Raw genomic sequence first — 25368 nt, forward strand, 5'->3', positions numbered from 1 at the left:
ACTGTAGTTGCATTTAAAGTGATGCAGAAAACTTAAGGTTGAACTCAAATCTGGTGAATTTCAGCTTGGCTCAGGTTTGTCAGAATTTTCAGATTTTCATCATATTTGCTATAAAAAAAAAAAAAAAAAAAAAAAATTTCAGCCAAATTTCCGCAATAAATCTGGGTAAAATTTCCACCAGATTTTCCATGGATTCACAAGAATCATCTTGAACTTCAATATAGATTTGCTGATTTAAGGGGTGTTAGTCAATTACATTTCAAAAATTGGTGTGCTAGTTCAATAAACTATCAAATCTCTTGTTTATTGTATCAATGCCAACCAATAAAAAGAACAATATGACATCCCGCGCGCCCACCCGCGGGCGGGTGGGCGCGCCTTTGATCCAGGCGGCGGCGGGAGCCGGCGGGCGGGTGGGCGCCCGTTTGATCCAGGCGGCGGCGGGAGCCGGCGGGCGGGTGGGTGCCTGTTTGATCCAGGCGGCGGCGGGAGCGGGCGGGTGGGTGGGCGCGCGTTTGATCCAGGCGGCGGCGGGAGCCGGCGGGCGTGCATTCATCCAGGCGGAGGGAGCCGGCGACAAAAGCGGCCTCCGGCAGCCCCAGCCGGCAGTGAATGAATGCACACCTGTTTACGCCCGTGCGATTTCGGCGCTCAAGGCAGTCACATACTGTGACATCAAGCGTCGTGACGTCACGCCTTGACAGCTCCATACACAGTGAATGCATGAGCCATCTTCATTCCCATATTTAAGACAATTATTTGTTTGCGCAGTCTTCAATTTATGCACCCCTTTAGGAAAAATAAAAAGTCCTATGTAACTGGAATTCTCTCAGATTTGCACTTTCCATCAATTTAAAGGATCTCATGGACAACTCCATATTATTGTGGGAAACAGCCAATACTGTTTTGAGCAAGGAAATTGTATCCATGCATGATCCTCAAAAAAAGGAAAATAAATAAGAATAATATTTTGTTAAGTAATAAGGGAAGCCTGATTACACCTAACAAACTTTTATTTAAAAGGCTCACACATTTCTCCTTCAGATACTCTTAGATTACATTACTTAACTGCACCATGGTTAACAGTTTAAGTGAATGCCGTTCAGTTTGTAAGTACTTTGTAATATAACTTTGGCATTCACATGAAAATAGATAAAATGGGCAAAATCAAGTATGACTACATCTTGGGGATATTTTTTAATTTTTTTGCATTACTATGTATAGCTTCACCAACTTACTTGTTTTTTTCTATTACTTTTGATCTTAGCTGAGGTCTCCCTCTTTTTTACTGTTCCCATACATATACATGATTTGTTCTCCCGTGTTTGTCCCAATTAATTTTATATTTTATTTGACCACTGGTTTCCTCTTATTTGTTTAGATTATTTTATTTTGTTTATTTTGCTTTTATTAATGATATATTGTTTTAATATGTATTGTTGGATTGTTTTTTGTTGTACACCTTTCTGAGCTCATTAAATGGGTGGTATACAATACGAAAGATACAATTTTAAGGAACATAGTCATCTTAATTTTTAATTCTTAAACCATTGACACAACAGGCATATTTCACACATAGCAGATGAGTGCAGTTTGTCCTGATGATGATGAGCAGCACACAGCACCCCAATTGGCTCAGATTAACAATTGTAGGTGTGGCTAAGTAGAAGAATCTATCAGAAAGCTTAAATGCTGGTGTCTCGTCCAGGCCAAAAATGGAGCAAACTTGATTGATTTATTTTTTTTTTTTTTAATTTATTTTACTGTGGCTAAATGGGCCTTGCAGCTTTTGTCTGTCACCATAGTGGGAGTTTCTGATTTCTTCAGAGTAGGTTTGTCAAAGAGCTCAACAAACATGGAAAATTTTGTCAACCCTCTTTTTGTTTTTTTGTTAAGGTCAAGCCAGAAAAATCCAAAATAAATACAAAAAATCTGCTTGGGAGTTTAGAAAGAACCCAGAATGATTTGGGGGATTTGCTTTGGGATTTTATCTGAAGATTCATATTAGATAGAGGAAGGATTTTAATTCAGACTCTTTGCTTTTTTTTTTTTTTTTCTCCTTTGAACTTCATCCAAATTTGCTGGGGGAGATCTGAGTTCTTCCATCTCCAGTCTTCCCCTTTCCAATGGATCCGGATGAAAGTTTAAAAAAATAAAAGGATTCCTGTGAACTTGAATCAGGTTGAAAATCACCTTTCTGTTTCTCTGTGACTGAGTTATTTAAAGTTTTGTGAAGACAGCTTTGATATTTTGTAAGCCCAATACAGCCCAGTTGCAGTGAGAATTATACTGGGCTGAGACATTTGCAGTGTTGTGGTACTAAACTGAGAGAATCCCTTTTCTCAAGGGTTTTGTTGTGCAAGGTTTGTTAGCGTTGCAGGCACACAGCAGCGGCTGTTCTCTGAAGTAAAATATCTTTTTGCTGCATCTGAGCAAGCTCTGCAGCTTATCATAAAAAAACGAATTGAAATTACTTTCAATCGGCTGCCTTATTCATTTTTATGACACAGATAAATAAAAGATTCTAATGTGTTTGCTGGCTGGAAGCCAGCCCAAAACTGCTGGTAATAATAGTGCTAGTATTAATGGGGTGAAACATGTTGGACTTCAGCCAAGTAGCCTTCCTAACATGGGAAAGAAATATCAGACCAGGAGCCCTTTCCATCAGCAGTGATTGTTTAACTCCGTGTGGGAAGTTATGGCAGTCTCAGCAGTACAATAGATTATGAAATTGTGCTAGCCCTGGGCCTCTGCTAGGGCTGGAGGATTGTGCATGTGGTATGTGTTAGAGACCTTACTTAGGGTGCCATTCTAGAACAAGCTTGTGAATATTTCTTGCTGCAGAGCTCCGGAAGCCCATGAGAAGGGGGTGAGGGATAGATACCAGATCGGCTCGTGACAGCCCGTGTTCTTCACAGGTGGGATATTGCCTGAAAAGTACATTATAGGAGGTGGGAAGAGGGACACAATATAAATGCTCTATATGTAAAGGCTGGAAATCACCAAAGCCCTGTCTTTGATTTTTTGGACAGCCGTCAATTACCCCTAAAATATTCTAGTGGCTAATCTTTGAACATAGTTGGAATCGAGTAGTGTTTTCAGTTCTGCAGCATGGTTGCCAAAAAGATTCAATACACAAGAACAAGTTTAAAGGAATAATTACATTTGTTGCTTTTAACACTGATTTCCGTATTTTATAAAGCTTTTCAGCATTGCAATACAATATATTAATGCATCCTTTTGTTGCTTGAGCTCATTGATGTGTCATCTTGTCTGTTATCACTGGTTTTCCTCTCTTCTATCTTGACTTTAGTATTTTTCCTAGCCCCATGTCCCCCTACTGTATGTTTTCATGTTTTATATGCATCTATCCCGTTTCTTTTTCAAATGTTTTTGCTTTTTTTGCTTCCATTTGCTACATTTGGATCGGCCACCACAAATCACGCTTCAGCATATTTTGTGGACTCAGCTACTGTTCTTTTGCATCCAAGCAAAATGTGCTGAGAGTTAAAAAAAATACTGATTTGATCTGACTGTGCCTATAGGCTTGCCTGATCACTGATTCAGACTGAAATATACAGCCTGCTCTTCAGTCAGCAGGTCCTGGGATCACTATGGAGTCAGCCTTTGCATCTCCAGATGGCTGAGGAGTCTCAGCCCTCATTCCAGAGCTGCAGCTGCCAAGCGACTCAGATTTACATTCATACAACCCTGCATGCCGTCTTGCTGGCCAGGTTGTTGAGGACAGAAAGAGGCTTCACTAGAGAGAAGACACAAGTGATGGTCCAAGGCACCTCAGCCGTGCTGATAAACGGGACTAAAGCAAGTTCTGATTATTCTGGAAGGATCAGGAAGTGAGAAAAGGCAAATTGCGTCCTCCTACATAAAGACAGTCCTCTGCCTCCCGAGTTGATTTGCATGTACAAAAGATCTGTGTGAGTCTGAAGATTCCTGTTTGCATCAACATGTAAGAGAATTTTCCATAGATGCAAATATGATTTATTATTTTTTTGAGTTAAGGGAGATTATAGCATAGACATTTGTTTTAGTTATTGAAATGGACCAGCTTTAAGCATTGCCCTCCACCTATATTAGTTGAATCCACAGGTCTGGTTTTCTGCCCTCCTCCCCACCACCACCAGTGTGGTTTGAGTTGAGTTTCTGGTGTCCCCACAGTTTCCCTAGAAGAGAGGGCTGAATCCCCATGACGATCTTTCATGGGAGTCTTGCTGCCTTTGGCGACCATGCCAGCAATGTTAAAAGGACCAGCTTCTTTCTTAGTTAAAGTTGATGAATATTTTGGTAATTTCTATTTGAATCTCCCCCCAATTATGGAATATGTACCAGCAGTAATAATGTTATTGTGTTAATTTCTATATTGGTTACAGTGTTGTGGAACATATTTTCCTGTTTTCATGATGTAAGTCATTTGTGAAAAATTAATAAAGATTAAATATAAAAAAAAAAAAAAGGACCAGCTTAGCACTCTGGAGACCTGCTCTTATGCTTGTAATATACCGGGGAGGGGGAAGAGCAGGGGAAACATTTTCTAAAGGTTAAGCAGATAATTTTAAAAAGGATGTATGCGCGAAAAAGTAGCATATACCATAGTGATTTACTTTTTTAAAAAATCCATTTATGCACGGAAAACCTTATGAAAATTCAGTGAAATTTCAAAGGAATTATGCGTGTAAAAATAGCTATTTTGAAAATTTCCTCCTAAGAGGGTAAATTTGAATAGCCCATCTAACCCCATCGGTACTGGATTATGTTTGTGTGAAGTCTGATTTATAGATTGATTTATTTAGATTTTTATATTCCACTTTTCAGCACTTCAAAGTGTATATCAGAGCAGATTACATTCAGGTACTATAGGTATTGATATGCATTAGGTGATGGATTCTTTTACTATATATTTTGATTAAATTTGATTATCATTTTGCTTTATTACAATTTTATCAGTTGATATTTATAGAATTTTATTTTAGATTTTTTTAGTCTTTTGATGTATTTTTAATGTTATCTGCTTTGATCCTGGATATTCTGGGTAAAAGCGAAATAAAAATGGCAATTTAAATTACATTTGTTGCAAGATATGAGCAGACCTTTGTATGTGTGTAATTTGTGGTTAATTTTGAAATACTTGGATATTTTCCCTGTGAAAATTAGCCACTGCAAAGTACACACATACAGATAGTATTCATCCTTTGCACCTCCCATTTTGACCAATGGGAGGCAAAATAGTGTCCATACATTTGAAAACAAATGTATGTGCACTATTTTCCCAAACACCCCTATCCCCATTACATGGAAATGCCTCTTTTTAATCTGGTTGCAAGTAAACATACTCCATGGAAGTCTGTGTGTACATCTAGCCAGATTGAGGAAGGCAATTTTTAACCAGCTGAAATGACTTTGAAAATTGCCCACCCGAGTCCCGGAGTTGCATAAAAGGCTATAACTGTGGATATCTTTTCCTGGATGGCTGGAAGTGTTTTTGTTGGGAGAGAGGGGAATGGGTGGTAGGGGAGGTGCCTCCTTAACTGGGTAGATGCAGAGGGCAGTGGTTACTGCTTCTGCCAGTCATATAGCTGTGTTGTCTTCTTATTAAGTATGATGATGTACAAGATGACAAAAGCAGACTGAAATGAAAAAAAACCTTCTACCTTGCACAATTTTCATAGTCTCACTTATTGGTTATGGATGTTTTTTTTTTATAAAGGTTTCAATTCAAGGTTTATAACGTTTTTAGTTGTTTTCCATAACATTTTGGTCCCTTTTTTTCCTTATTTTCCTCTATCCTCTGCTTAGTTGTCACAACGCTATCCAGGCTCAATCCTTCTGTGTTGCATATACTTTATTTCTTTATACTGCACCTGACATCATGATATCACAACATCCCAAAATCCCTCTGCCAGGCTGCTGGATTGAGGTCGTATTGATTTTAGCTACTTTTCACATTTGCCTTCTGAACTGCAATAGAGCCAAAATTGCTTATCTGTATGAGGTGTTCACCGTGGACAGAAGTATTTAAATCCTCATAGGTGGGTAATGTCATCAGATGGAGACCAGCTGTTGGAGTTTATTTCAGAGCTTCTGCAAGCTCCACTGAGCATGTATGTGCTGTCCCGTGAAATCCCTTTCAGCTCTTAATGAAGAGACCCCCCTCCATAGGATCTCTTTTAGAACTGGGCCCTAGTCCTAGGACCTGCAACCACTTCGTTGCAGCACCCCCTGTCAGGTTGCTGAGGTGGTGCACCCCTGCCTGCTTAAGAGCAGATGGTGTCCGAGGCCAGTGTGGCAAGGAGGATTCATTTTCTGTGTTTCTGCATTTCTGCTATTCCTGTTAGGCTGGGGCTTACCCTCGCTACACAGGATAGGAAGTGAGGGAGCACTCTTAGGATTTTGGCTTGTTTTAGGGATTTTTGGACTTTATTCTTGAACTTTTTCCTGGTTTTGCTAGTCCTGCTCAGGGAAGGAAGCAACCCCTACTCTAGGAAAGGCTAGGAAGAGAAAATCTCAGTTGTTCCAATGCACATCTAATGGCTGGAATGCAGTAGCTTTATTTTTTGTCTGACATTTTTGGGTATTTTCGGTAGTCTGAGCTTCCTCCTCAGGAGTGTGGGGAAGCATAGTTTCAGCCATATCTAAGATTTGGAGAAATGTAAAAGATTTCATCTGGCTGGCTGTATAATGTCTGACCAACGGGCTGCAGGGGCACCAGAGAGTAGCAGCAGTGTGGGACAGACAGACTTCCTGAGGTACAGTGGAGATGGGGAAGGTTGCTGATAGAGGGACTAGGAAATGTAGAGAGGGACAGAGGGAGCTATAAGGAAGGGTGAGAGCAGAGCTGAGAAAAATGCTACAAGATGTTTAAAATGGGAGAGGAGTAGACACAGGCTGTGGGGCCAGAGAAGGGAACATGAGCTGAGAGAGAAGGGAAAGGAGGGAAGCAAGCTGGGAGAGAAGATAAGTGGAGCAGTGGTAAGGTGAAAGTGACTAGAGAAGGAGCTGTGTAGACAGAGAGGAGAGTGTTGATAGGGGAGATAAAGCAAGAGAAGGGTTGTAAAATGAGTGGATCATGATCAAGGGTAGAAGCAAGAAGAGATGAGAAAGATAGAAGTGGCAGAAGGGAGAGGCTATGAGGAGGTGTGATAAGATAATGCACTGTGGAGTGACATCTGGTGGATAGAAAGAGAAATACACATGGAAGGAAAAATAACAGAAATGATAAAGAACTGAACGGAGGAGCAGAAAATAATCTTTAAAAGAAAAATGGAATGAGGAGGCAGAAAGGAAATTAAGAAAAGCCAAGTTGAAGCAGAGACAGAGGATAGATTCAGACCACAGACACAAAAGTTGGAAAATTGTTTATGTAAAGTTTGGTGAAGATTTCTGTGCTAGCTGGGCAGGATCAAGGAAGAGGGGAGGTGATAGCTGTCTTTTTCTTCCAGCCCTGCAGGGTAAATATGGTATTTACTGACAGGATGAGGAAGGGAGGAGGAGGTTGTGGTAGTCTGCACTATAATAGGCTCAAAATCTCTCTTAAAAATTGGCAGCTCCGGTATTGTGAGGGGCTGCGGTCAGGGCTTGAACTGAGGGGGAATTTAGGTGAGCATTGTTCCCCTTGTTCGCAAAAATAAATAAAATATTTCCCTGCTGTATCCCATAAGACAACAGTTATCTCTGTTCCCATTTTGAGGACAGGAGGTAGCACTTGCTGGGGAGATACTAACTGCTCATCTGCTAGGGCTCAGGGCATACAGACAGTGGAGGGTCTTATGTGGACTCTGCAGGGATGGGGGCTGGCTCTGGCCTGGAAGCTGGGAGTGTCAGGAGAAATATTGCAAGGGGTGGAGAGACGGGAAAAGTTCTAGGAAAAAAGTGCCCGAGCTCAGGGAGTGCCGAGCAGGGCAGTGCTTATGGAGGAGGGGGAAATCACAGATTGAAAGGTGAGCTGAGCCTGCCAATGAAGGGAAGGCTAATATGTTGTTGAGGAGTGGCAATCAGTGAAGGGGGTGGCTGAACCCAAATCTGCAGAGGAGGGTAGCCGGCTAAAGAGAAGTAAGGATGAACCTGCTGCGGAGTGGAGGGATGGGAAGAGGAACTGGAAGGAGAAAAGAGAAGGGAAAGGTAGTGGGGAAATGAGATGCAGAGCAAGCTATGGGGTTGGAGGAAGTGTGGCTGGGGCACTAAATCTCCTCTTCCCCCACCACCACCCCCAAAAAAATACAAAGTAAAGAGTGCAGACAGAGTAAGAAGAGGGAGAACAGAGGAAAAGATGGGAGGAGAAGGAAGGGGAGATTAGGAGAATGAGAAAAATGGGGTGGAGAGAGAATAATGGTGACGAAGGTTGAGATGGGGAAAGAGACTGGTGTGGATGGGCTATTGTAGGGAATGGAGCAGGAGGGAGGAGACTGGTGGGCAATACCTGGGGTTAGGGACGAGAACTGGTCAAACTTTGTTTTGGCTTGGCCACATGAGCCTTCCCTATGTCCACATTACCTGCTTTTCTGGACTTTTAAATACAGGCTGCTGGTAACACTCATAACCCATGGTTTTCTGTTTTTTACTTTTTTTTTGCTAGGGTTGCTGTAATTTGTAATGAGTTCAGCACCCCCCAATCATTTTCAAAAGTTGGCTCTTATGGTGACCACCACTATAAAAAAAAAAAAAATAATAATAATGACCTTTCAGGTCAAGTACTTCAGTTCACAGAAGTCAAACGGCTTAAAGAGAGCTGAAGAAATAGCAAGGGGGCTTCAAGTGAAGCAAGCCCTGCATGAATCTGACAGTTGGACGCCGTACAAATAGATGTATCTTTCACATGGCCGTGAACCTTAGCAATCTCTCCATGACGTCTTGAATCTTGTCGCCTGGCAGATAGCACAGCACGCCTCATTGGCATATGGATGCTTCTCTGCTTCTCGGAAGAGAATTGCCAGACCACCCCCATCTTTTCCTTCCTAGGGCACAGTAGTTGCTTCTGTTGCTGCTGCTTTGGGGTTCACGAGCTTTGGTCCCTCCTCATCCTGAAATGGCTTTCACCTTCAGCTCGAGAGAAGGTGGAGTTGGCATGGGGACTCTCTACTAGCTTTGGCAATCTGCGTCCGGCTGTCATGTTGAGATCCAGTCGCTCCTTCCTCTTCAGTGGAATTTTCCATCTCAGATGCCTCAAGTAGCATTTTGATGGATGCTTCTAAGTCTTGCCACCTGTTTTACTGAGTGGGTTGTCCTGTAGGCATCTTTCCATCCATACAAAGGCAAAAGTAGTAGCCGTGGTGGTAACTTTGATACCATGTTTTCCAGCTATCCTTCCGCTCTTTTTAGGACCTTGATATCTGTAGAAATAAATGAAAAAAGGCACCTACTAAAGTTCCCTACCTTTTCCTTAGCTGATTTACAAGTAATTCTTTAGAAATAAATTTTGTCAAGACTGAGGTGGTGTTTTGATTTTTTTTTCCCTGTGGTTTGTAACAAGGGGGGATTAAAGCGTCATAGTAGAATTCCATCCAGGCAAGTAAAACCCAGACAGCTTTGAAGGTCTCCCCTAGCAACAGTGACCCCTACAGGCATAACAAACTTTCCAGCACTCTTTGTTACTTCAGGGTCTGTGGTGGTGCTTCTGCTCTTGGTTCTTTTTTTTTTTTCCAGATGCTATCTATACAGATTTGCTGTGGACGAGGTTATAAAGGTCTCTTTTTAATGATTTCTTCTCTCTGATCCAGATAACCCCAAAAAGTTGAAAACCTAGAATGCACAGTTTTAAAAGTGCATTTTAATTCAACTGGCTTCAAAAGGAGGAGTTCTCAGAGTTTGCATAATGCTAAAATAAGTGCTGTATTCTTTCAGAAGGAGAAAATGATTTAAGAGCTGGGCTTGCATTCATTTTCAATTTGTAAATCACATTTTTATCTACATTTAAATAGGCACTGTCAACTTCCCAACTCTGATTTCCTTTGCTGCAAATATTTGCCAGCAGTTTTTCTTGCAATCTGTGGCGTTGTAACATATGTCCTTGCTACACTAAAAGATTGTTTAGCAGACAAAAATTATACACCCTGTGCTAAGGTGTCTGAATACAGTAAGCATGACTTAATGAGGTCATTAGAGGGCTTTTTGCCATGTTGGGCTGAATTCTGCCAGTCATAGACAAGAACGAAATCTCCCTGGAGATGAAAGCACAGTCTGCATTATAAGCAAAGGATACTCTCTTCTTGGCCTTTTGACTGAGAACATGTACAGTATTGGTGTTGGGGGGCGGGAGGGGCAGTTTAACACTCTGCCATCCAGCTGCACTGAGGAATCAATTCAGTTATGACCATTGCTAAGGTAGGAAAAAATACATACCCTGGTTAAAATTAAAAATAGTCCCATCTCCTGGCATTCTGATCTGATTATCATGTTGTAAACTTTCTCTCTGTATAAAAGAATGGCATGACCTGTGTCCTCCAGAGAATTGTCTCACCTCTCTGAACTATGTATATAGTGCTACTTGAAACTTTATTTTATTACATTATATTATTTTTTGGGACCTTCATAACTGAGGGGAACAATGCCACCTTTGATCACAAATTGTGACTAAGTGCTTGCTTTGCCCCTATTATTTAATCATTGGAGCCGAGTTTTCATTGTTTTTCCGATAATGTCTATAGGTTCCACTTATCTTAAATATGGTCCACGCTGCAGATGATTTCCTGCTTCAGGGGGATCTCTGCACAAATGTTTGATTTTTAGGTTCCAAGTCTCTTCCTCATGGCCTTATTCAGCAGCGTCTATGCCAGCTTGATGCTCCAATGATTAAAAGCAAGCACTTAAAGCATCATAATTTGTGACCAAAGGTGACATTGTTCCCCTAGCCCAATCTAAAACTATTTCAGCACAGCAGAATCTAAAGTAGTAGAGATCTGCAATCAAATGTTACAAGTATAGTCCATGTATTTCTGTCCCCCACTGTAACTAGCTTGGAAGTCATGCCAGCTAAGACTGTTTGTGTTAGCTTCTGCTAGACTTGCGGTTTGTGCCAGCCCTAGTCAAGCCTAATCAAACTTCCAAGAAGTCAGTACCTGCTAAATAGAATCCTGTTCCAGAATCCTGTCCAGCTATTCCTCCATTGTCCCTGTTTCAGTTATCAGGGTCCAAATCATCTTTATGGCTCCTAATCAGTCAGCTGCCCCTGCTCAGTTCAGCATCCATGATTTCAACCCAGAAAGCTGCCCTCAATTCAGACTCTGTGACTGTAAGTCAGCAAGTTGATTTCCCCCTTGCAAGTTGTTCCACTAGCTGTTTTAAGTCAGGCCTTAACGAGATATGCTGTAGCAGCAGGAAAAGTAGCTTGTGCTTCCTCCACAGACATTTTGTCTGACTCCACCTTGACTAAAATTGTCTCTTAGCTTCTCCTAAAACTATCTCAGTCTTCAAAAAGCCTACACTTGCCAATCTACAGCCTCTTCCAAAAAACAGTTGCAGTTCAGCTTCCCATGTCTGTGTTTCAGCCAGCCACTTCCAATCCTGGCTTTTGAGCCCTTGCCCCAGCCAGCAAAACCTGTCCCTAGCCACGAGGTTAATATCAAGTCTGAACCCATCTTCATACCTGACAAACTGAATCCAGTGCCAGATTCCAGGCCGGGCCCTGTTTTAAATTCTGATACAGAGGATTCTGTTCCTGTGGTGACCCTGGTGTCCAAATTCCAAGACTTGCATCTGCCTCCTGGAAGGAAGTCAAACTATGCTTCAGGCCATATGCCTAATTCAGGCCCAGCTTCAAAGATTCCAGGCCAGGCCACTCTTGCAGCACTTCTCAAGAATCTGGTCCAGGCTGCTCCCACAACATTTCCATTCTCAGGCTGTGCTCACAATAGGCCTCCTGACCTTGTTTCAGATTGCTTCTCTTGCACCATCTAAGCCTCTGTTCCAGCTTGAGCCTGCAGTAGGCTCAAGAACTCTACTTTGGATGTGTTTATAACAGATTAAAAGACTCTTTGTTAGGGTGCTCTTACAGAAACAGTACAGGAGACCTTGCTACAGGCTATAGAACCCCCGCCAGCGATCCTACTACAGGCTGCATCTGTTGCAACGCCCAGGAAGACTCTCCAGACTGTACCCAGTGTAGCATCCATAACTCTCCAGGCTGCCTCTACAGCATCCAAGGCTTCATCTCAGACTGTGGACTTTACCTCAGGTTGCTTCCTTCACGGCAGCACCAGAGACCTTGCTTCAGGTCTCGGTGCTCACAGATTCTAAGACTTCGTTCACAGTGCTTTTTATGGCTCAAGCTTTTCCTGCCACATCTCTGCAATGCTATGCTGAGCCCGTTTCTGCCATGTTTCTTTCAGGCTGTGTCAGCTTTCCCTGCACATCTCCACAGCAAGCTGGGCCAGTTCCTGCCACAGCTCTATTCCAGGCTGAGCCAACTATTCCACTCTAGGAGAACCCTGACCCAGCTACTCCGCTCCAGACAGACCCTGACCTAACCAGTCCACTCCAGGTGGACTTAAATTCAGTCCTGCTACCCCAGTCCTGACTGCTCCTGCAGCACATCCCAGGGCAGCATCCAAACCTTTGTTTCTGACAGCCTCCAAGCCGCAGACTATACCAGATATTTATTTTATTTATTTATTTGTCGGTTTTTTGTTTAGTCTCTGGACTGACCCGGCCTTGTGCTTGTTTGTCAGGCCCTGCCTTGTTGGTTCTCACCCCTGCTTTCATTCAGTGCGGCCAGGGCACCTTTCCATCTCCTTGCTTCTCACCGCCTGCTGGTTGCAGTGGGTGCCCTGTCCTTAACCCTGCGCCCTACTCGCCATTATTCCTGCCAGGCACCAGCACTAGAGGGTCCAACCCAAAGGGAAGTTGGCTGGTCAGGCAGAAGACCTCATGCTTGAGATGCCTGCTCCTGATCCCTGCCTAGGGGGTACCTTCAAATCAGCCAGCATGGCCATGATACACAGTCTGAAACTGAAAGGAAACAAATCAAGGGTGTGAATCATTTGGCCAGAAAGGTCTCTTCAGGTGACCTTGGAAGGATCTTTATGGCCTTAAATACACATATACTACAACATCTTTTTCCTTTTTCCTTGAAAAGGTATTAACAAATTGCCATGCTGGGTCAGACCAAGGGTCCATCAAGCCCAGCATCCTGTTTCCAATAGAGGCCAAACCAGGCCATAAGAACCTGGCAATTACCCAAACACTAAGAAGATCCCATGCTACTGATGCAATTAATAGCAGTGGCTATTCCCTAAGTAAACTTGATTAATAGCAATTAATGGACTTCTCCAGTTGCACCCTACAAAGACACTGGTTTTCTCTAAGACCAGTGTGGCTACTAGACTATCTTGAAACAAAAGCCATTCAGAATTTAGCAGTTTTTGCTATATGTAGATATCACAAAAACAGGAGGCTATGTTTGAATGTAGCATACCCCTTTCAAACGTGACTGCCCAGATTCTGAGAGCACTTGTCTGCATTCATGTTTCTAGATCATGACAGCTTTCAGTGAACTGGCGTGTAAGAGTTCCTTTTAAAGTGAGAAGAAGCCACAGAAATTGAGATGACATGGCCTCAATGTAGTAAGACTTGATCTGGACTTAATTTGTGGACAAAAAGGAACTGTGGAGCGGGGTGGGGAGGAAATGGAGCTAGGGCTAGGATTTTGCTTGTGCAAGGTGGTGGGACAAGGACCAGGTGTGAACACTGTTTACCAAATGCATACCCGAAACACACTCCTCTTCCTCCTTATCCCAGTGATCTTCCATCCTTATCCTCCATCAGTGCTCAACCCCTAACTGTCCTTCAGCTACCAGAACTGATTTACACTATTAGCTCTATTCCATTTCCTCAGGACCTGGAACAAAAAAAAAGGTGGCAGAACACTGTTCTAGTTTGTTCAGGCAGAAATTTAAGCCATGAGTAACGGACACAAAATGGGATTGAATTAGCGCAGGTTTGAAACTTGTGGGAGCAGTAACAAGGTAGCCAGAACTGAAGCCTTGACAATTGGCACTACTGCTCACAGGTTCCAAATTTGCGCTGATTCAACCCAGTTTTGGATCTGTTCTTTATGCTGCAGTGCCTGTGTCAATATCACATCTTCCCCCTTCTGTTCCATGCAGAACAGGATCAGAGTAGCTGTTCTCTTCTCTGTGTGCTCCAGGCTCACCCCCTCCCCTGCAGGCTGCCTGGAGGGGAGGGGCTGAGGCAGAACATTTCTGCTGCTCTGCCTCTTAAGTCTGAAAAGGAGTGGTGGAATGCAATTCATGGCCATTCCCCTACAAATTAGTTAAAAAAAAAAAAAAGTGAATGTAGTAAGCTAATGCATCATGTGTTCGCTATTGGAGGACCTCCAATTCCTGAGCTGAGGCCCTAGCATCGGGCCTGGGCTTGGACCTTGTTCTAGACTGAGATGCAAGTGTTGGGACCTGGCCTCTGCACCAAGCCCCAGCATCAGGCCTAAATCCAGGCCGAGGTCCTAGCGTAGGCCTAAGCCTTGGCGTTGGGACCAGGCCTTCAAGCCTGTGTCATGAGTAGGGCCTAGGTTGGAGTCGTGGCAACCTACCACAGCCTAGGCCTAGTCATCTGATCCCCTCCTGGTCCGGGTAAGTGTTTTTGGTTTTTTTTTAATTTTTTTTTTTGTTTGTTTTTGTAAACTAAATATACGTTAAGTGAAATGAAATTCATGGGGGAATCCCCCAAAATGAAACAAAGATTAATTTTTTACTTCTTCTCATCCATAATAGTTTGCACTTATATTGTTTTCTGTTCATACAAGGTTTTAAAAATATGCCTTTTCTGAGAACATTTAGCAGCAAATAGAAATGTTTGGTACCGAGGGGCAAACTGATTCTTGCCATAGAAATTGTTTCCTTACACAGAAATATCTTGGAATTTTGTAAGTAATGTTCTTATATAATATATACCTTCATGCGAGCAAGATGAGACTTCAGATTTGGAAAAGTCTGAAAGTGCATGGCGGCAACCATGTTTAAAACAGAGCTTCAAATACTATTTTCAGGTATCTTTACTGGTTCTAAAAGACCTGGGTGGATTACACTGCCAGACTAGGTGGAGATCACAGTAAATGTCATTCAAAATTGCCCAAAACAAACCCAAGCACACAGTTTTTGTGCTAGTCTAATGTCCTTTCCCCACTAACCTTCAGTGGACTGCATAGGCAATCTCGTTTTCAAGAACAACTTAGTTACATCGCGGGTAATTTGTGCAGCAAATACACCCATATCTTATACCAATTTTCAAAGGAAACATACACAGGTATGCACATATGTTTGCTTTGAAAATTATTGCACTAAACATACCCACATAAGTTATGCCTGCTGCCTGGAGCTTAAACATTTCCCATGTAAATGTGCATGCAGACTTTTTAAAATAGAAAAGTATGTGCATACATGAAATCCCCAGAGAATGCCTCTGCACAGTCCAAGTAAGTTTACCTGCTCATGAGGTGGTCAATTTTATAAAAAAAATAAATAAATCTGCATCTAAAGTGACTTATCAACCACTTTAATTTATAGTTAAATCTTTTTTATTTATTTTTCAAACAGCAATACACAGTCTGTTGCTGGGTCACTGATGGGCACTTATCAGTGGCCAGCTTGAACAATAATCAATACAGTGAGTCAAATATCCCATGATCCCCTCCCTCCTCCCAACCACTTTGATTTAAATTGAAAAGAAACGTAAAAATGCTGTTTAATAAATTAATAAAAGAGCATTTATGTGCAGAAATGACTCCCTTCATTGGTAAGTATTAGGCTGGAGTATGGCAGCAGTAGCCTCACCAAGGATACGTGTTCTCTTGGCATCCTGGGAGCACAGTAGAAACATTTAACTGGGGAGTTGCTGGGAAGAGCACTTTGGAATGCACCAGATTTCGCTGTAGGCTTGGAAAAGCTGTAAATGCAGCCAGGGATGGGAATAATGCAGACCTTTTGCCAAAGGCACTAAATTCTAGCAATCAAGTAGTGGTGAGACGGGGAAGTTCCATAGTTGCTTTCCGCACACGATTCTGTTTACAAAGTGTTTTGGCTACCCTCTTGTTCCTTTGCAGAAGATGCAATAAACTGAATCTTTGGGCATAAGATGTAATGTTTCAGATGGTGCAAAGAAATTGACTTGTAGGTTTTTGTTTTGGGGGAGGAGAGGTTTGCACTTTCTTTTTTCCCCTAAAACAAGCCTGGCCCTAGTGCCTATACGTCTATTTTGGGAATGGGCCACCTTTTCCCTTGTGTATTACATGCTGGTCAAATTTTCATATAGGAGATGGTGAAAAACTCCCAAATGTGCTGTCATTTGAGTATGCTCAGATTAAATGGAGAAAGTCGTCATAATTGCATCATGTACATGAAGTGTTTATTGTTGGAAACAAATGTTTTCAGCATATGGATGCTCTCTTTTTTTTTTTTTTTTTTTAAAGTATAATATACCAGGTTTTTGTCTGTTGGACCCAAAAACAAAGCAGTAAAAGATTAAACAAAACCCAAAAAACTAGCCATCCCATACTAGGACCCAAACTGGGCTCGGTTATGGCCACAGACCTTTCCGGTTTGCTTCTTTTGGTAGTGTTTCTTTACTGCCATTGAGGGGTCGAATGCCAGGGAATGCGGCAAGAGAAAATGCCAGTGCCACCAGCCCAAGGGGTTCACATATGTGACGGACTGAATCCTGAGCCTGGTGTGATTTTTTAAGCTGACAAATGCCAGCTGTTTTTTAATTTAACATTTGGTTATTGCTGCCTTGTTTTAAGCATCAGAAGAGGACATTATGTGGTACACCTATTATCAATTCCAAGAGTACTCATGTACTGTCCTTATAATTTTATAAGCTAACGTGGATCTCTTACTGCTGTAAAGGAAGAGTGACATTTTAATTCTCTGTCGGCAGTCACCATGCGAAAAGAAGATGCAGAAATCCCATAAAACTCCTGGCTCTCTAGGCTATCTGCCTTACTTCCAGCAAGAACTACTTCTGTTTACTGTGCCAGTTATTTACCTGCTTAGAAAATGTAAGATGCTCAGACTCTTGTCTTTGCTTAGGGCCACAGACTGTTTGAGGCCCCGTTTGCTGGTGTGGTGACCAGGCAAAAACACAGATGGGCTTCACTCACTCACCGTTCTCACTAAGCAATGAGTGAGAGCCTAAAAAGAAAGTACCCTGCTTAGAAAAAAGTCTTATCCACATTCTTTCTAACACAAGGTCTTAAGCAGTATAGTTTTTAAGCTAACGATGGCGAAGCCCCTTAGGCTTTTTATTAGCACGTTTCAATATTTTGAAAAATACTGTTAATTTTGTTTTGCACATTTGCCCATCTTTTCTCTATGTCTGCAAAGAGCAGAAGATTGTGAGCCTTCACTTTCACTGCCCATGAGCCACACTTGGTTTATTGGTGTTAATGTGTTCTGTCTGCAGGGCAGGAGCTGGATTGTGAAACGGAGTTATGAAGATTTCCGAGTACTTGATAAGCACTTGCACCTATGTATCTATGACCGGCGCTTCTCCCAGCTCTCTGAGCTGCCCCGCTCCGACTCCTTCAAGGATAATCCAGAGGTAAAGCCTGTTCCTTCTCCTCTGCACCCCCCCCCCCCCCCCCCCATCTAGTGAAAGACTCGTGAGAAACAATGACAGGGATAATTAGCACACGTGCAGACAGGGCCTTTGCTAGGGAAGAATGAATCAGTGTAACTGCCCCAGGTCCTGCACAGTGATCCTTTATACTCCCGCCCTCATGATTCGTCTCCTAACCATTTCTCCTCTTCTTGTCATGATTTTCTTCCCCTCCATTCATTCCTCACTGCTGGAAGAGAGCAGTGCTTTTTACCTCCACCTGCCCTCTCCCTCCACTGTCTTCGGGTTTGAATATATGGGCCCTGCAGTTTTGCATGACCTCTTGACTCACAGATTTCAGATCAAAGTCAACAGAGATGGAGGCTGATGCAGGTATGAAGCATTCCTCTTCTCCTGCCATTGGGAACAGTGGAGAGGACTGAGCTGACAGGGCAGAGGGGAATTGATAGAGGAGGATAGTGCCATTGGAGGAGGAGGAGAGGCATGAAAGATAAGACGTGTGTGTCTGTGTAGTAGGGAGAGAGAAAGGCACATGTCTGGAGTTGAAGGGGATTGAAGAGTGAGGAACAAAATGTGTAGGGGGATCCAGGTGAAAGAAGGAGCCCTGTAGAGGCTGATTTGCCCCAGACCCTGCATCCCCCTAGGGTTGACGCTAAGTGCAATGTTTCCTCAAATTGTCATTGGGAATTTCCACCAAGGCCTGGTCTTAAAAATACCCAGAATCTGCAGTTAATCTAGTTCTGATACTGGATGTGCGTTGAAATTGTTTTGATGCACACAGTCAGCATGGCCTGAGGCATTAACCAGTGGGAAAGCAATGAACACCACTTAATGATTCTTTAGCATCATCCAGCCTCTCTTCTCTTTTGCAGGTTGTCACCCAGATGCTGATGGCTTACCTGTCACGGCTCTCAGCCATTGCAGGCAACAAGATCAACTGTGGACCTGCCCTCACGTGGATGGAGGTACAATGAAAGGGTCCAGAGATAAGCAACCCCTCTTGGGATAAAGTTTACCTATATACCTTATATGGAGAAATGTTGAAATTTAAAATGAGTGAAATAGCAACTTTCACTTGCACTAATATCAGCACAGAATACTCCTCACTCTTAGGAATACTTGTTCATGGTATAAAGCTGTTTAAAATATTAATTTCACCCATTTGACTTATGCCTGAAAATTACATTAATATCTGGCTGGTATGTTGCATACGTATCTTATACATAAATTTCATATAATCTCTTAAACCAAGCACAATCCATTAATGATTGTAAACTAGAAAAAAGGGAGAGGCAATGCAAAACTTGACACAATGACACAAAGTATATTGTTCATTTATTTGCCTACCGAGGGTAAGATCATCTTTGAATGTCTACTAATTTAACCTTTTGAAAATTGCTTTTTGGTTTGTCCTTGAACCTCATTGTCCTGACTCTGCCCCAGCCCAAATCCATTGTTTTTTTAGTGCTGTTCAGCTTCAGATCTCCACAGCACAGTAATATCAGTCTTGTCTATTCATTCCAGATTGACAACAAGGGAAATCACCTTCTCGTGCATGAAGAGTCCTCCATTAATGTGCCTGCCATTGCTGCCGCTCACGTCATTAAGCGATATAACGCTCAGGCAGCAGATGAGCTGTCCTTTGAGGTAACGTTATAAAGTGCTATTGAATGTTAGGTTACATTTCTCAGATTTGAGGAATTAGATATTTTGTCATCTAGTAATTGTGAGCCCGATATTAAAAACAAAACAAAACAAAACATAGAAACGACGGCAGAAGAAGACCAAACGGCCCATCCAGTCTGCCCAGCAAGCTACGCAGTTTATCCTTTCCCCCCCCCCCCCCCCCCTTTTTCTCCCTCCCACCCGTCACTATTGGCTTCCAGCACCCTCCGGCCCCAATTCCCTTCCACCCCTCCACCAATGCAGAGAGCAGCGCCGTATCCGCATCCTAGTGAACATCCAGCTCAATCAGGGGTAGCAACTGCTGCAACAAGCAGGCCACACCCCTGCCCCTTACCCACCCCTGTTTTGTTTGTTTGTTTTTTTGTTTTTTTGGAGATGGCAGCCCTCCATCCTTCCGCTCCGTGAAGATGGAACACCAACCACTGGCCACTGGCATCCCGCTCCGTGAATGCCTCTGTGGCTACTGCCGCTCCGTGCAGTGTTTTGCTGCCTCCTCTTTATTTATGCCCACTAGACTTGATGGATCCACAGTGTTTATCCCACGCCCCTTTGAAGTCCTTCACAGTTTTAGAATTCACCACTTCCTCCGGAAGGGCATTCCAGGCATCCACCACCCTTTCCGTGAAGAAATACTTCCTGACATAGGTTCTTAGGCTTCCTCACTGGAGCCTCAGCTCGTGACCTCTGGTTCTGCTGATTTTTTTTCTGACTGAAAAGGTTTGTCGTTGTCTTTGGATCATTAAAGTTTTTCAAGTATCTGAAAGTCTGAATCATATCACCCCTGCTCCTCCTTTTCTCCAGGGTGTACATATTTAGATTCTTCAATCTCTCCTCGTATGTCATCCGATGAAGATCCTCCACCTTCCTGGTCGCCCTTCTCTGTACCGCTTCCATCTTGTCTTTGTCTCTTTGTAGATACGGTCTCCAGAACTGAACACAGTACTCCAGGTGAGGCCTCACCAAGGACCTGTACAAGGGGAACATCACTTCCCTTTTCTTACTCTATATTCCTCTCTCTATGCAGCCCAGCATTCTTCTGGCTTTTGCTATCGCCTTGTCGCATTGTTTCGCAGACTTCATATCATTAGACACTATCACTGCAAAACACGTAGCTAGTTAAGTCTGACTTATCTAGCTAAGTGGTGTCACTGAATATCTGGCTACGTTCAGTGGGCACCACTTAGCTGGATAAGTGACTTATCCAGCTAAGTGGAGAAAGTTAACCGGCTGACTTCAGGTATCTGCATTGCAGTGTACAGCTTAGCTACCAAGCTGCAGAACTGGTATGTCCTAAAGCAATGGTTCTCATACAATCCTTGGGTCACAGCTAGCTGTTTGGGTTTTCAGAATATCCATGGAGTAGCCTAGTGGTTATAGCAGTGGGTTGAAAATCAGAGAACATAAGAAGTTGTCATACTGGGTCAGACCGAAGGTCCATTAAGCCCAGCATTTTGTTTCCAACAGTGGCCAATCCAGGCAAGTACCCAAACATTAAATAGATCCTATGCTATTAAAGCCAGTAAAATGCAGTGGCTATTCCTTAACTCAGCTTGATTAATAGTTTATGGACTTATCCTCCAGGACCTTATCCAAACTTTTCTTAAACCCAGCTACACTAACTGCCGTAACTACACCCTCTGACAATGAATTCCAGAGCTTAACTGTGCAGTGAGTGAAAGAATTTTCTTCAATTTATTTTAAATGTGGTACTTGTTAACTTCATGAAGTGCCCCCAGTCCTTCTGTTCTCCTAGGACAAGCAGGATGATAGTCCTCGCAGATGGGTGACATCATTAGATGGAGCCCAGCATGGAAATTTTTGTCAAAGTTTCTAGAAGCTTTGACTGGCACACCGAGAATGCCCAGCATGCCGCTATCTGAGCATTCACGTGAGGCCCCCCCCTTCAGTATCTTCTTTTCCGCGGTGCATTTGTCCCTTCTCCGCACAGTGTCCCCTTCTTAGCGCGGTAGGTTAATTTTTATACCTTCTCTGTGGTTAATTCCCGTGCGTCGCTTCTCGGTGGCCCTCTGGCCATCGACTGCTTGCCGGTTGTTCTTTTTCATTGCATTATCTGGTTTTTGCTGGTGCCCCCAATGCCCGCGGACCATATACATCACGGATCTGCATGAGGTTTGTATCCTGTGCCTGGAGTGTCAGCTGTGTGACCAAATGACCCCCAAAGGCCATCGTGTGCGTCTTGATAAAATGGAGAAACATTTTGGCTTCAGAAAGTCTGCTCTATCCACGCCTGCGTCGGAATCAACGCCCTGTGGTCAAAGGGAACCGCTAGATACGTCTTTTCTACACCCCTGGTGGCATCGTCTAAGGACCGTGGAGACGGTGACTGCTTTTCCATGGTGTCTCCAATTTCAAGGACATCAGGATCCTCAGCTTCCTTGGCGTGGGGAAAGACTGGGCCAAATATTGTGGGAGATCCCGGAAACACAGACACTGATCGCCATCAATGCATGGCACCTGTTCCGGTGCAGTATCGGCGGCTGCTGGCTCCAGTGGTGAGGAGGCCCCACCTTCTGACAGTCCTGGGAGTCCCAGATGTTCCTCATCAATATTGGTGCCGGGCACTATGCCTCCTCAGAGCTCCGAAGAAGTGCTGGTTGATGCCTCATCCCCCTCCATCAATCCTGTCCTCACAGGATTTCCAGGAGGAGTTGGACCGCAGGGTGCAGTACTCCAAGCCCTACGGAGCATTGAACCACCCCCCCCCCCCATTGACCCCCATGGTGCTCCTGCTTGAGCATCTAAATGTCCTGCTTGGAGACCTCCTGACGCAACCAGTGCCCGAGGGAATCTCAGTTCCCCAGTGGCCACCGATGCCCCCCTCAGGTGCGATTCCCATCATTGGGTCCTCCTAGGAGGAAGATGCGCACAGACTGCCAGCACGGTCTGGTGCAGTGGTCCTGAGGGCTTCGTTCCTTGAACCCTTGCCTGTGCCATCCAGTCTCCCAAGACCTTCGGTGCCCCCTCTGCCACCGAGGCCATCTGCTTCATCGGTGCTTTTGGTTCCCTCGAGGCCTTCTGTGCCTAGGTCTGGGGAATTGCACAGACCTCACCCGCATAGGCCCCGCAGGGACTTCAGCGAGGAAGAGGGTCCCTGTGATTCATGGGGAGATGACTCTCTTCTTCCTCCGAGATATCTGACTTGGAGCCTTCACCCCAGAGGAAAGGCGCCAGTCTTCCCAGAGGACCCCTCCTTCATGGGCTTTGTATGGACCATGGCCGAGACCATCCCCTTCCAACTTCTCACAGAGGAGGATGCACAACATAAGTTGTTGGAGGTCCTCCAATTCATTGATGCCCTGAAGGAGGTAGTAGCTTTTCCTATCCATGATATTTTTAAGAACATGCAACAGTAGCAGGAGGAGTCATCCGCCATCGCATAACAAGGTATTGAAGCGGGAAAACACGAGGTGAGATCCACCTAGGATGACTTCGAGACCGCTGCCAGGGTGACTGCCATGGGCATCTGTGCCCATAGGATGGCCTGGCTCCGTGCTTCTGATCTACGGACAGAGGACCAGGAGAAGTTGACTGACATCCTCTGTACAGGAGAGAATCTTTTTGGGGACAAGATCAGGGATGCGGTAGCCCAGTTGAAGGATCACCATGAAACCCTTCAACAACTATCTGCCAATGCTTCAGACCCGCCGTCCTCCATATGGAAACCTTTCCGACCCAGTTCTACGAGGTCTTTCTATAGGCAGTGGAAATATTATCCCCCTGCCTCCCAGACTTGCACACCCTGTACTGCTTCCACTGGCCGCGTCCATCAGCGGAGAACTCCTAGACCCCAGCCGGCCCCCCAACAGGCCCTGGTTGAGGGGTTTTGACTTGAGGCAAGGGAGCATGAGTCAGCACTTGTACCCCTGCCACCCAATCCCCCAGTGGGGGGCACACCTCTGCTTTGCCCATTGTTGGTCGCTCATCACCTCAGACCGATGGGTCCTCATTATTGTTCATCAGGGGTAACAACTGAACTTCAGAGAAATCCCAGAGGACTCTCCTTCTTGTTCATCGTGTGATTTGTCGCCCAACAGGACATACTTCTCACAGAGCTCTCTGTACACAGTATTCAAGGTGCGGTCTCACCATGGAGCGATACAGAGGCATTATGACATTTTCCGTTCTATTCACCATTCCCTTTCTAATAATTCCCAACATTCTGTTTGCTTTTTTGACTGCTGCAGCACACTGAGCTGACTATTTTAAAGTATTATCCACTATGAACTATGATGCCTAGATCTTTTTCCTGGGTGGTAGCGCCTAATATGGAACCTAACATCGTGTAACTACAGCAAGGGTTATTTTTCCCTATATGCAACACTTTGCACTTGTCCACATTAAATTTCATCTGCCATTTGGATGCCCAATCTTCCAGTCTTGCAAAGTCCTCCTGTAATGTATCACAGTCCGCTTGTAGTTTAACTACTCTGAATAATTTTGTATCGTCGACAAATTTGATAACCTCACTCGTCGTATTCCTTTCCAGATCATATATATATATATATATATATATATATATAAAAGCACCAGTCCAAGTACAGATCCCTGAGGCACTCCACTGTTTACCCTTCTTTTGGCTGAGCTCAGTGTTCCTGTTGGTTGAGAAACATGAATGATTGCCTGTTGCTAATAACGTTTAAGTGTAACAGTTTTGTCCACAGTTTGGCTTTTCCAGGGAATAGTGGCAGACTGATGTCAGGGCAAGACTATGCAGTCGTGATGTCAGCTTTTGGTCCGTCTCCATCTGTTGGCAGAGGTGCATAACTCACTAATCAGGATTGACCTACCCTTCACTAGAGGAAAAAGAATTATCAGGTAAGTAGTAATTTCTCCTTTCAATATGCGGCAGATTTTAGTATTAAATATTGTGCAATATCACTATGATATGCCATTATCACACATTAGTCTGCATTTTACGCGTGAGAAACGCTGTTTTTCGCACATTAATCACGAATTGCAGCTTAGTAAACCTACCTTTTACACTGTAAATCCTCTGGGATTAGGGAATTATTTACAGTATCTGAATGTAATCTGCTTTGATGCGTCATAAAAAGGCAAAAATATTAACTTACAAAATGTATGACTTTGCTTTATACTCGGTAGAGGCAGTTTATGCTAATCTACCTCATGAATACTCTATTTATTTATTTATAAAATTTATATCCTTCTGAGCCACAGAGCTCAGCGGGTTACAATAAACATACATAATCATTGTTGATATCCTGAAAGCCAGACTGGCTAGGTGTGTCCCTAGCCACTCTAAAATTAAGTGACAAGAGAGCTCCATGTCATAAGGGACAGGCTGAGACAGTTTTACCCTAGTGCTCCTATGGACTTGTAGTCATGCGGTGTTTAGGTTAATTGGGAGTGCAAGGCCATGGGGGTAAAAAGTAGGCCTTGGCTCAGCCTGCAGCTGTCTAGTCACCTTGTTCTAAAGTTCTTGTCAGTATTTTATGTTTGTCTTCAATGGCTGTGCCTAAGACAATGATGGCTGTGGCCATGTAGAGGAAGGTTTCTTTTAAAGCACTTGTTTCTCAAGCAGGCAATAAAAAGGAAGGTAAATGAAAAGGAATGTGTGTCTGATGTTGCGAGTTCTCGCTACAGGCTCTCACTCATGTGGGATTTCACTGGTGCTTTAAGAGCAGAGACAGCCCCTGTAGGAGAAGGAGAGTTATTTTCTTACGTTCTGTTAACTTCTGTTGTACTGAAGAAGTACAGCCCTAACAGTGGACAGATGAGTTTTTGTTCTGTCTGTTAGCTTGATGCTTTTCAGATAGCACCAGAGTGCTGTGTTTTTTCTTGGATGCAGCCTATATAATGAAGATTAATAGAGGGCTTCTGTCAATAGTCCACTTTGTTTTGTTTTTTTAGATAATTGCTTCAAGTGGTTCTGTTATTATTAGACAGCAAATGTAAATGATGTAGGCAATCTATTCCACCCCTAATAATGTCAGTAGCTTCATATATAACAGTGTGTGTGTGTAGCTTAGTCACATCTCAGTCCAGCCTGGAAACCACTCCAAATAGGTTGATATATTGGCTTTTTCATTTGGCATCTCTTTCTGGGGCCAGGGAGTAAACACG

The 25368-nt window shown here is 43.6% G+C and overlaps 1 protein-coding gene across 4 annotated transcripts in view; it reads left to right on the forward strand.

The window, feature by feature from the left end:
* The window catches only part of ARHGAP32 (Rho GTPase activating protein 32), a 694843-nt gene that overhangs the window by 462456 nt on the left and 207019 nt on the right, over nucleotides 1-25368 (forward strand). For all 4 annotated transcript variants that reach the window (XM_029573155.1, XM_029573153.1, XM_029573154.1 and 1 more), the window contains 3 exons: nucleotides 17422-17559; nucleotides 18450-18542; nucleotides 19102-19224. In XM_029573155.1, coding sequence (XP_029429015.1) covers nucleotides 17422-17559; nucleotides 18450-18542; nucleotides 19102-19224 — 354 coding nt within the window. The remainder of the gene's footprint in view (nucleotides 1-17421; nucleotides 17560-18449; nucleotides 18543-19101; nucleotides 19225-25368) is intronic.

Source organism: Rhinatrema bivittatum, chromosome 12, assembly GCF_901001135.1.
Source record: "Rhinatrema bivittatum chromosome 12, aRhiBiv1.1, whole genome shotgun sequence".
NCBI lineage: Eukaryota > Metazoa > Chordata > Amphibia > Gymnophiona > Rhinatrematidae > Rhinatrema > Rhinatrema bivittatum.